The sequence below is a fragment of the Solea senegalensis genome, linkage group LG18 (assembly GCF_019176455.1).
Source record: "Solea senegalensis isolate Sse05_10M linkage group LG18, IFAPA_SoseM_1, whole genome shotgun sequence".
NCBI classification, from domain to species: Eukaryota; Metazoa; Chordata; class Actinopteri; order Pleuronectiformes; family Soleidae; genus Solea; species Solea senegalensis.
In genome coordinates this window covers 13524808-13537261 of record NC_058041.1, presented here as the reverse complement: position 1 = coordinate 13537261, position 12454 = coordinate 13524808, and the positions used below count along the sequence as shown (strand labels likewise).

The 12454-nt window shown below is 37.7% G+C and overlaps 2 protein-coding genes across 2 annotated transcripts in view; both read left to right on the top strand.

Moving 5' to 3' along the window:
- fkbp10b (FKBP prolyl isomerase 10b) overlaps positions 1 to 12454 on the top strand; it is a 261449-nt gene that overhangs the window by 135509 nt on the left and 113486 nt on the right. The gene's annotated exons all lie outside the window — the stretch shown is intronic.
- On the top strand, positions 1156 to 10737 carry slc35g1 (solute carrier family 35 member G1). Its single transcript, XM_044013488.1, has 5 exons — positions 1156 to 1639; positions 4346 to 4526; positions 5875 to 6009; positions 7117 to 7313; positions 7715 to 10737. Exons 1-5 carry the CDS (start codon positions 1318 to 1320, stop codon positions 8125 to 8127), a joined length of 1248 nt encoding a protein of 415 aa, XP_043869423.1. The 5' UTR covers positions 1156 to 1317; the 3' UTR covers positions 8128 to 10737.

The window sequence follows — 12454 nt, the reverse complement described above, 5'->3', positions numbered from 1 at the left end:
AAAAAACATGTACATTTGAAATTTGAAATCAACCAATCCTTTAGCTCTGTGTGCTTTTACTTCAATGAAAAGTTGGTTTGTTGTTCGTTTAAAATTGCTTTTATATGCAGTTGGGATGCCTCTTTTTTTGATGGAGGAAGATTGGATTTGTGTTTGAAGTCAATTATACTGAATTCATGATCATTTAATTCAAATCAGCGATTGTAATAGATCCATAAATCCAGTGTGTGGTGTAGGTAATCCACTGGTAACCCAACAATAGTTTAAAAACATATTTGGACTATGGCCTCACATGGAGAGTAAAGGTTTTGGTGGTCAAACATCCACTGCTGTGAACAAAAACATTAGTTAGCCTTCTTTCAGTAAACACACTGATCGCTCTGACCAATCCTAGCTTGTTTAAGGGATAATTCCGTTTTTTAAATTTTCAGTGTCTTTTCATGAGGTATTGTTTTTGTCTTTGTTCCTTCTTTTTTTTGGCTCTGACAAATAATACTATTAGACCTGAGAGAGGGAGTGTTTGTGTCTATACAGCAGCAGAGCAGGGGTGGGCGGGGGACAAGAAGCATTATTTATCCCATGAAACTGGCAATACACTTCTGAAACTTCACTTCTATGGAGTTGATATAATATATAATAAGCAATATGCAAACTAATTTGACAAAGTTATTTGTCTGACGTCAAGACAGACGGCGGTAACATTGCACTACTAAAGGAGGACTAAATAGTGCTAAATAGCTAAATAGTGGATTATTACTTCTTGACTCCATCCTCCCCTGCACTGTAAGTGTATACACAAACGCTCCCTCGGTCAGGTCTGATAGTATTGCTTCACAGAGCCCATTTTTTAAGTAACGTATGCAGCAAACAAATAAGGCAGAACAATAATATCATCAACAACAAAAACACAGAAGGTCACACACTGCAGCTTTAATAAATGTCATTTTGAAACAGCTACCTTGTGATTTAAATGATTAGTATATCTGTATTTATTTTATTCTATTTAAAAAAAAAGCGTCCCTGGTATTTATATGGAATTTATAACAGCCCTCCCATAGCCATTTATCCTGTCTCTGGTCGGTTTGAATCTGCTCTTCTTTCTTCTACAATAGGCTCCTGGAGCAGCAGGGGAGGACTGTGTTCACTCCTGCCCCCCTGTGGTTAAAGTAGACACCGCAGCAGGGGGAGGTTTAGTGTATCCTGGCACTAAGGTTAGTCATTAACCTTGTCTTCTCGGTCACTCGGGCAGCACGGAAGGAGGAGGACAGCCACTCTGACTGTCTGAGGCATGCTGCCGCCCAGCCGCCACATCTTACCATGGGCGACTGTAACACCAGCACAGACGAGCGGGCTCCATCCGTAGAGGACGACATTACGGTGGTGTTCCACAAAGTTGTCAACCATGGACGAAACAACGGGCACGACCACGACGACAACGAGTGCGGCGACGCAGAGCGGGTTCTCCTGCGGGGCAACTGCCGCGGTGACGACGTCGAGGAGGGTGATGATGCTGAGGGGAAGGAGGAAGCGAGTGGAAGCGAAGATTTATTGGAAGGTGGCAAGAAGAAAACGCTGCTGTGCCCGCCGGCGTTTTGCGTCAGGAGAGCGAACACATCTCGGGGAGGAAGCGCAGGGCAAGGTAGAGTTTTGAGTTTTGAAGTTGTTTGATAAACATTTTGACACCAGTCACTGGAGTTTTTCGTAATGTATTTTGTGAGGAAAATAAGAGGAATGTGATAAATACAGTGATAAGCAGAGAGGACAAGAGAGGCAGCGACTTCCTGCGTAGCACCACGTTATACAGCGTGACGTATTAGTAATAACGATGCCGGCATCACGTGTGTGGAATTAACCTATTCACTGTTAATGTCATTTATACGGTTTTTAAAAGCTATTTTTAATAACTTACGAAAGATTTTGACGTTTACACTGTAAAAGTTAACTCAACATGTAATAATATATGACATACATGAAATGTGTGGTCGTAATTTGGACAATTTACCGTTTCAATGTTAGCAAAAATTGTTTTATAACTCCATGTACGTCACACCAAAGGTTAGCCGTGAAGGCTATTGATATAAGTTATAATTTCTAATGGAAACATTTCACTTTAGCTGTTTTTATTTTTAACATTTTAATACATTTCCTGACTTTATGACATTTATGTCACATAAACCGTTGCCTCCACGACTTATGACGTAAGTAATTTATTTTTAATGGATATTTTGTTTATATTATTATTATTATTATATAATAATAATTTGCTAAATTTACAATATACATAATATACAATAGTAAATCATGTATTTGTTATTGAATTTAGATCTTAAATTGGACGTTTTACAAAGAAATTTCCTATCAAGCTATTAATGTAAGTTTGGAAGGGTATTGATGTACCTTTTAGAGGAAACATGTTACTTGTGCTATTTCTTTTGGTATTTTTGATATATTTTACAAGGCACAAATTACATAATTTAAATAAATTATAAAAGTTGGTTCCACTGTCTAATTATGTAATATTTGATAATGAAATATCTTTTTATCAACATAAATAAGGTATGGTCATTGCGCTTTATTGAATTAAGGTCAGCAGATGCTTTGAATCATAGATGATGTTATTAAATTATATAATATATGATATAAACAACATAATGTTAAGATGTTACTCTTGGTTGTTGTTTGGAGGTTTTACCCTTTTGTTTTGGGTTGGTGAAAATCACATACTTTCATGATCAAGTCACAGTAATAATAAGAAAAGACAGTAGTACATCACAATTACCCTATTGTTTTAACTTCTCTTAAGGCCTATAAATTGTGTAATATCCATAATATGCCTTCTATCGCGTAAAAGCTGAACAAAACACTAACATGTTATTCATGGTTGATATATACATACTTTACTTTTTTAAGGCTAGCAGAAATCATGTCGTTTTATAATGTACTTTATGTCACAATGAAAGTTAACTTTTATATTATTGTTTTTTATTTATTATTGTGTAATTGATATTATATATATTATATATTTGATCCGTAATAATGAACACAATATAAGACATGTTGTTCACAGTCTTAATGCCTGATGCATGTGTAAGCCAATGTGACCTACTGTAATCTGGTTTAACATTTGCATCATCCTGAAAGAGGATGGATGACTCTGCACATTTATGTTCCCAGAGCCTCCTGAAGGCTTTTTTGCACATTGCACTTAAAAAAAGGGCATATTTTGTCCTTTGTCAACAATATTTTCATTTGTCTGGCTACACTGTTGATTTGAATATGTAACAAAAGAGTTGTAAAATAATGACAGGGCAACAATATGCCGTCTCATCGCTCTCCTGGATACCTGTTATGTTTTATAACTTTTTGTACCTGGTGTGAGAAAAAGAAAGTGACATCTTGTAGATGTAATTCATTGGTATTTTTGCATGAAATGTTTTATTACAGTTTTTCCAGTTATGTGCAGACCTTTTATTTAATTACTTAAAAAATGTAATGGTCTTGTGTTAAAGGGACAGTTTAGTTGCGGTTGTATAAGACACTGACACAAAGCCAGTGTTTGTAAACTGCTTACTCTCCCACACAGAAGTCCATAGAGAAAATCAAAATTTTTGCTTGTGGGTATACAGGAGGTGTTGGTCTCCTGCTGCCTTGTGTGTCACCTTGGTGAATATAAATGAAGGATTTCAAACATGGAAATGACAAATCATACATTTTGGCTCACTAAAGTAGGCAGCAGTGGATCAACAACTCCTGTGTGCCGTGATGTAAAATCACATATTTTTTCTATGGGCTTTGGTTGAGTGAATTAATGGTTTATAAATTTACACAAAATTGTAAAATCCAGTCAGAAAGAAAAGCAAACTTATTCTTAGTGTGGGTGTAGATTATACTAGGTGATGCAAACACAGCACAGTCAAGCTAATTTAATAGTGCTATAGCAACATGAAGGTAAGGAGGAAAGGACAATCCTGCTGTTTGGTTTGGTGCAAGGTGAAAAAGACAAACACTCAGTGGAGTGGTAAGCAGACCACACATTGTGGACAAGTACAAAGAAGGATGCCCGAGTGACCTCATGTTGAAATGTAATCTTTGCTTATTGTTCCACAGGCAGGGATTGCAAACATGACACCAGTGTCCTTTGCAGATTTCTTTGCGATTGAACTTTTAGCTAGACCTCATGGAGCTCAACAAATTTTCTCACCCTGCAGTAACTGTACTAACAGAAGTACAAAAAGAAGTATCAAAACAGGCAATATTGTATGGGTTTAGTACAGTGACACCTCTTTTTAAGTCTCCTTATCCCCCCACTTGTCTTCAACTCTCTCCTCCTCTGTCTTTTGCACAGATGCAGAGAAACCAAAGAGATGTCCAGGTCTTGGTCTGTTTTATGCCTTTGTGTCCACTGTTTTCTTCTCTATCATTGCCCTTGTGGTGAAAACCATCCAGGGACTCCACGCCATAGAAATAAGTGCCATACGCTGCTTCTTCCAGATGCTCTTTGTCGTGCCGCTACTTATCTACCACAAGTAAGCATGATGGAGAAACACATGCATTTACATTTGCCACAGCTAGAAGGTTCATTTACAGTTTCAAGATTTACACATACAACATAACTAGAACTCAGTAGAGTGCGTAGCTCTGGCATGGCCCAAAGGTCCCCAATGAATTCAATGAAGCCTTGTAGCTAAGGCAACAGAAACAATGCAGATCTCTCTTGCAGAAGAATGACAGGTTTATGAAAAGGCAAACCTGTTGCACTAAGAAGAGCATTTATTCACAACTTATACAGTACACACATAGTTATGACAGATTTACACTAAAAAACATTAACTAAAGTACTTTAACCAGTACTTAACTTTCTGTACCCTGTTAAACTGCTAAACATCCGTGTTTCATTATTAGCAAGAGAAACCACTTCTCAAAAAACGTTTTGTGGGCAATTCTTTAGATTTTCAGTCATACTTCAACCAGTTGCACCACGTAGCTGTTGTGCACACCCATATATACATATATTCACTTGGGATCTAAGTATTGTTTGGTGAGAAATTACAGAAAATATATTAAAAATTCATTTATCCACCCCTTTTGTCTGGATCCTCACCAAAGTTTTATTATTTCTTCTTACGCCCTCATCTCATACCTTAATCAACGTTTCAACAAAAAGTCTGTCTAATAGTTTTTCCATGATCCTCTTAACAAAGAAACAAATGGAAAAATCTACAAACAAAACTTCCTTTAGCAGAGGAAATTACTGTAAACTAAAACATTTTGAATTTCAAACCAGCACTTATTGCCTTATGTTGTGATTAGATTAAGTGCATAGTCTCAAAGTTATTGTCAGTAAAATGGCTGTGGGAAGTCTTAAAAAGTGTGTTCCCATGTGAAGTTAAATATTAAAAACAAAGTATTATATGTTATGTGCTTAAACCAGATGCTCTACTGAATTCAACTCAACACAATGACACTGATAAAGTCTAAAATTAAATTCACAGATTCTGATAAAATAACTTTCTACAATGACATTATGACCCTTACTTTATCTGAAATGAATAAATGAATTCCCAAGGACAACCACCAGTGCTCCTATTCATTCATCTACTTATCCACCTTTTCATCCATTCGTCCTCTACATTCCTCTTTATTTTATCACCACCAACAACAGAGCTCCTCCTCTCGTTCCAGCCTCGCACATCATCACTGTCATCTCCTCACAATCTAAACTCAAATGTATACATCATGTCATCACTCAGCTCATGATGATACACTTTGTCTCCATACTTTTTGTTTTCTAAAATTCTGTTTATTATGTATTATATACATCCATCCACCCATCCATCCATCCATCCATCCATCCTCATGTCTCTGCTCCTCCAGGACAGGTTTCCTTGGTCCAAGAGATAAACGTATATATCTGGTGCTTCGGGGTTTCATTGGTTCCAATGCCATGATCCTGCTCTACTATGCTGTTCAACAGATGCCTCTGGCAGATGCCACTGTCATCATGTTCAGGTGAGAGTTGGTAGGACTTTAATGTGATTGTGGACGAGCACTGACACAGTGAACACTTGACTGCGATGTGCGTGCCTAATAAAATCAACGCCTGCTAATGTCTATGGTATTTTAAGACTATTTTTGCCACTTCATCACCACCATTAGACACCCTTTTCACACAGGAAACTGGTGTTTATGACACTTTGTAAAACCTACATCTCCTGCACCGAGGAAAAAATCAGTGATTTTTACATCCTGGCACACAGGAGTTGTTGATCCACTACTACCTCTCCAAGCAAGTTTAAATGTTTTATTTTGTGACTTTGGCATTTTAAGTCTCCCATTCAGATCTACCTACATGACACAGACGTACAAATGAAGGCAGCTGTAAACCAGCAGCTTACTGTCCCCATGAGCTAAAGATGTAGATTTTATCTGTGGACTTTGGTACGGAAAAGTGAGCGTTAATCTGTGACACAGCAAAACCTGTGAAATATGAGATAAAGTGGCAAACCTATTCTTAACTCATCTTACACTTAAGCTGATGTAGATCTTATTAGGCTATACTTTATTTGAGTGACTAAAATAGTGTACAGTTCAGTTAGCGCTAGCCACTTAGCTCTAACAGTACCTTATACAACCACACTGTTTCGACTTCTCTTTGTCATTCTTTAGAACTTTTCAGGTCTGTGTGTTGATAAGAAACGACAAATATCCCAATACGATATACTGCAGTATTTCTTTGATAAAATAACCAAGGTGATATACTGAGACCATATAGTCTATTATAAGAAAAATTCCTAGAGAAAAAAAATGTTGTATGCATAAACAATATATGGTTGAGTGGTCCAGGAACTTAAATGCAACACAAAACCACTCTCAAAAATATTTCCTTATGCCATGAAATATTGCAATATTTTCTTACACTTCTAAACAACTTCTAAGCAACTAAATTAAGACAGTGTTAGCAGTAACAAGAACTTCTCATTTATGCATTAAATAACCAGTGAAGTAATATTAAGAGTATAGATATGTATCAGAATCGGTATCGCTAACATCCTAACTATAGGCCCACCTATCACTAGTTTCGAATCCCTGTCTTTTCACTGTCCACTGACCCTTCAGTAATCCAGTCTTTACGTCGCTCCTGGCTTGGATATTCCTGAAGGAGAAGTGCACAATCTGGGACTGTGTCTTCACCGTTTTCACAATCACCGGAGTCATCCTCATCGCTCGGCCGCCGTTCCTCTTTGGCGACCATCTGCGTGGCATTGAGGGCAACTACTGGAACCACATCAAGGGGACTATTGCTGCATTTGCAGGTGATACAATGAATTGGTGTTTGATGCATTAAACATTAAAAATGATTGAAGTTTGTTTGACCAAACATATCACAACACAAGGTGAATGTAGACGAAGTGTGGGGTTCTGAGGTTTTGAAGCGATTCCTGTTAAGTTAGTCCTTAATTTTAAGCACTTACCACTGTATGTAAATTAGGAGGGTTTATTGGCAGAAATGAAATTAACTTATTATAAGTGTGTTTGTAAATCACTTTGTAGCTGTAGAATCAGCTTTTAATATGTACTCTCATCAGTGGAGGCCGCCATCTGTTCATTACCACTATAGTTGTGTATAACATTTTGGAGCCTATAGTTTATTTGGTCATATTCATTTTTTAATTGGTGTACTCATTGCTTCTTTTTTTTTTTTATGGATCCATAGGAGCCGTCGCTGCTGCTTTTACATTTGTCGTCCTTCGCAAAATGGGGAAAAGTGTCCACTACTACCTCTCTGTTTGGTACTATGCTGTGATCGGCTTCATCGAGTGCCTCATCGCCGTATCCGTCCTTGGGGAATGGAAAATTCCCTCATGTGGCCGTGATCGCTGGATGCTGATGTTGATCGCCGTGCTGGGCATCGCCGGTCAGACCTTCCTGACAAAGGCCCTGCAGATCGAGAAGGCTGGAGCTGTGTCCCTGATGAGGACTGTGGATGTGGTGCTGGCTTTCTTCTTCCAGTTTATTTTCTTTAACCGCGCGCCCACATGGTGGAGCCTCGGAGGGGCGCTGTGCGTGGTGGCGAGCACGAGTGGCATCGCTGTTCGGAAGTGGTACATCAGCTCTCGCAAGAGCTGAACTGGAGCAGCAGCGGCAGAGAATCACTTAGTACAACTATTTATTCTTTATTTCATTATCATACAGTATGTTCCTGATTTATACAGTGTTTTACATGTTATTTTCACGCAAATCCGAGGAGGAACCGGTTATATTTTTTAGACTCCAAACCAAATACTTACCAAATATAATCTAGGTCATTTTGAGTCTATGATACTTTAAGAATATGTTTGGCACATTATCTCTCTGTTAGATAGCCTTATCTTTGTTGTTATGTAGCTTTCCAGCAACAAAAACAACTAACCCTAAAACATCAACAGTGGCCTTGCAGCTTTAGTTTCGTGTCCCTGTAAGGTGAAAATACTGATTTTCTTTCTGGACTTTGGTGCAGACAAGTGAGTTGTATAGAACTGTGTAGTGCACAGATAAAATAGTGAAAACCTTCTAAAATATCATAGAATTAAAATGGCATAGATTATTATTAGGTGAGTTTTTAATTAACTGGCTAAAAAGCTGTTTCTCGGTGCTGGAGGATGCACACGTTCCTGTCGGCAGTGACTTTGTAACTCATACAACCACAGTTACAAAATAACTGAGCTGTGGCTTTAAAAGCAGAAAAAGTAGACAAATAATCCAGTAGGCAGTGATGACATGTTACATGTTGATTCCTTTGATGAGTCAACTTGCAGTTTAATGTCGTGCATTTATCTTTGGGTGAATGAGCACAGTGTGTGTGTGTGTGTGAGAGGAAACAAGAGGACAGAGGAACTGTAGAAGCTCTTTTTCAGCCTCAAACCGTGTCCTGCTCCCTGAATCATGTGCAGTTAACGACCTGCATACTCGTGAGAAAATCCAGATATTCTCTTTCACAAATAATGTGGGCAACACATCGAGTTAAAAGTAGAATTTTGAAGGAAAAATAAAAAGAGGTTTGTTCACTGCACTGGGACCATTTATGCTGTCCAACACAATATCAATCATCCATAATAAGATACAAAGCTTAAGCACCAAAGACTGTATGTTTGTTTTTTTTGTTTTTCTTTTTAAATGGACACAAAGCAGAGCCTGTTGTGGAAGTGCTTAAAACCTGTATTTACATGGTTGTCCATCGGGAGCGACATTGTCTGTGGGGATCTGGGACATCCGTCTACACTAAAATGCAAGCTTCTCTTAAACTCCTCCTTTTTTGGGGGGCTGTAAAATGACGGTAGTGTGGACGACAGGTGTATCAGGAGTAAACTTTATGGGTTTTTCAATTTAAAAAAAAGAGCACTGCTGATGAGACCTGAGCCTCCAAAATGACAGTTCACAAACCATTGAGCGACGTCACGGAGGGAAGCCACTTGACAAGCACTGCAATAGAATACTCTCAGGGATTTCTAACCTGTTTATAATTCCCCTAAATATTTAACCTTAACAGTGAATAGCCATAAGTATACTGATTTTGTGAAACGACTTTTTTGAAGTGCCTTAATTTGGGACCTTTAAACTCCAGCTTGTCTGCAGCAGCGGCCTGCACTGGCCAGTTCAATGGTGTCATTGTGCATATTATGAATATTTATTAGACTTCTGAAAAGAAACATTCAAATTTTATGTGAGGTTTTTTAAAATGACACATTCAAATGAAAGATTTTCTCTTGCACTTTCTTTGACAGTGGTATATGTTTGTTTCCTAAGGATTTCAAATGTAGATTTGTGAGGGGGAACATAGTGTTCCTATTTCCCAAAGTGTTTGCCACAGCCCACTAGTGGCCCTTGGCGGTATTGCAAGTGGGCCTCAGACAGGGATTCTACAAATGACTGAATTCTAAATAATAAAAAAAGATATGGCAGGATTTAACATAATTACTTTGCTCACTTTTTAAAATTAGGATTATTTATAATCCTTCATTTGAAACAGACACAATTTTATTTCAATTTCCATGTTTTCTGCTGTTGTTAACTACTACATTATTGCTAAATATAAAAATGCGAGTGCTGCTCTCATGGATCTGGAGAGCTGATTTACTTCCATGTCATTTGCAGTGGTTTGAAATGAATCTCAAACAATATGCAAGAAGTAGTTAAGTAAGCCCTGCTATGATATTAAACTCATCACAACTAACAGTTATTAATTATGAAAATGTGTTAAATTCTGATCCCAACTATGAGTTTTAATGAGAATAATAAAGTGTCATTAAACGCATCATATCAGGGTCATTGGATAACGAACCCTGGGATGTCATTTATTCTTAAGCAGAGTCAAAGTGAGACATAGAGTAGCGTAAATCTAGACACTGTGACATTTACTAAACACTGTCTGCTCTGTTTTGCTCTGGTCACGGCCTAATTTCACGTTCTTCATCTTTGATTTGCTTTGTTTTAGTTGACTTGACTTGAATACCGGTAGCTTTAAACTGCCACCTAATGGCTAGATGAGCTTTAGTCCCTGGACATACAATGTGTATGTATGAACTCAATAAATGCTGGGGGGGGATTTTTCTAGGATTTTATAAAGTATGATTAAATACTATTTATTTTACTATCACTGTAACGTTTTACATCGACATATTCTGTAAGATGTTTATATTTCTGCATATATAATCTTTAGTTTATAATGATTCAAGAATAAATTCTATTTGAATTTAGAAATGGTTGCCTGTGTTGTTTTTATGCTTTGTTATTGTTTAAAACAAGATGTCAATTAATATGGACTAAAGATTTAAATAAATAGATAATGTGAACATCACTAGCGTCTTCTAGTATCTTTTATTTACTGAAACTTTTCATAATGTAGTGTTTAATTCTTTAGATATTGATGCCACATATGGATAAGGGCAGTACTGGCACATCCTAAAAAGCTGCGTTGAATAAATTCTATTATTTTAAAGCTAGAAACTACAGTTTTTAGGTCCGTTGAATTTACTGGTTTACTAAAACATGTGCAACTCACCCAAACTGCTGTGGCACCTGTTTCTGTCCTGACACCATTGTCTCAGAGCTTATGGCTTTTCCCCCTCTCAGCTCCAGTAAAGGTTCAATGGATGACAATGCTTGTTTTTTTATTTATTGTGTTTTTTTTTTTTTTTTACAAACTACTGCCTCAGGCAGCCGTGGACAGGAGGGCTCAGAAAGAATAATACCTACCTGGTTATTTGTCTCTGCTATGCCTTTTGTTTACTCCCGGCTTTACTTTTAAACAGCACGCAGTGGTGTGTGTGTGTTGTGTATTGTGTATTCATACACAGAGTATTCATGTGTGTAGCATTGTGCAGCCCTGTCGCCCATATCTTGCAAAACAAAGGCAGGTACCTGGCATGACGAGCTAACTGTGCACAGATGGTGCTCACAGCTCTGGATCCTCTGGACCCGGGCCCTTGGTTGTGGTGTAATTCCTCTGCTGAGCACTGAGCTAAGTGAAGTGATTAAAAAAAGGGGAAAAAAAGTAAATAAATAAGAGCTGAACTGGAACACAGAGCCTCTTTGTTGCAGAGAACAATAACTCAGGGCTAAAGCTGAGTTATACGTGCGTTTTAACGAGGCTTTTAAACTGCCACCCAGTTTTAGTCTGCATGAACCATTGGTTTCTCTTAAAACCTAATTACGTGTACTGTATAGTATTAAATGAAGGGCCACAAGTTACGTGTGTGTGCGTGTGTGTGCGTAACGGTATTTGTTAACTCTTTAGGACCTTTTATAAAAACTGACCTTGTTGCCGTGGAGACCAAAACCTGGTCCTAAAGAGGCAGGCAGATAGATAGATAGATAGATAGATAGATAGATAGACAGATAGATAGACGAATAGACAGACAGACAGACACACAGATAGATAGATAGACAGATAGATAGACAGAGATAGATAGAATAGACAGACAGATAGATAGATAGACAGATACAGACACACAGATAGACAGATAGATAGACAGATAGATAGAGAATAGACAGACAGATAGACACACAGATAGATAGATAGACAGACGAATAGACAGACAGAGACAGACAGACAGATAGATAGACGAATAGACAAATAGACATACAGACACACAGATAGATAGACAGATCCAGACAGATAGATAGAGATAGATAGATAGATAGACAAATAGACAGACAGACACACAGATAGATAGATAGATCAATAGATAGATAGATAGATAGATAGATAGATAGATAGATAGATAGATAGACAGACAGACAGATAGAATGGCATGTAATGCACCTTATCTGTCAGCAGAGGGCAGGGTTCACACAAAAACAAAAACAAGGACAAGTAAACGTCCCCTCATCAGTCACAGTGTGTATCTTTAATTTCTTATTTCACACCCTGAAACTTTAAACGTCCTGACTGTGGCATGAGTTCTATCTGTTTGTT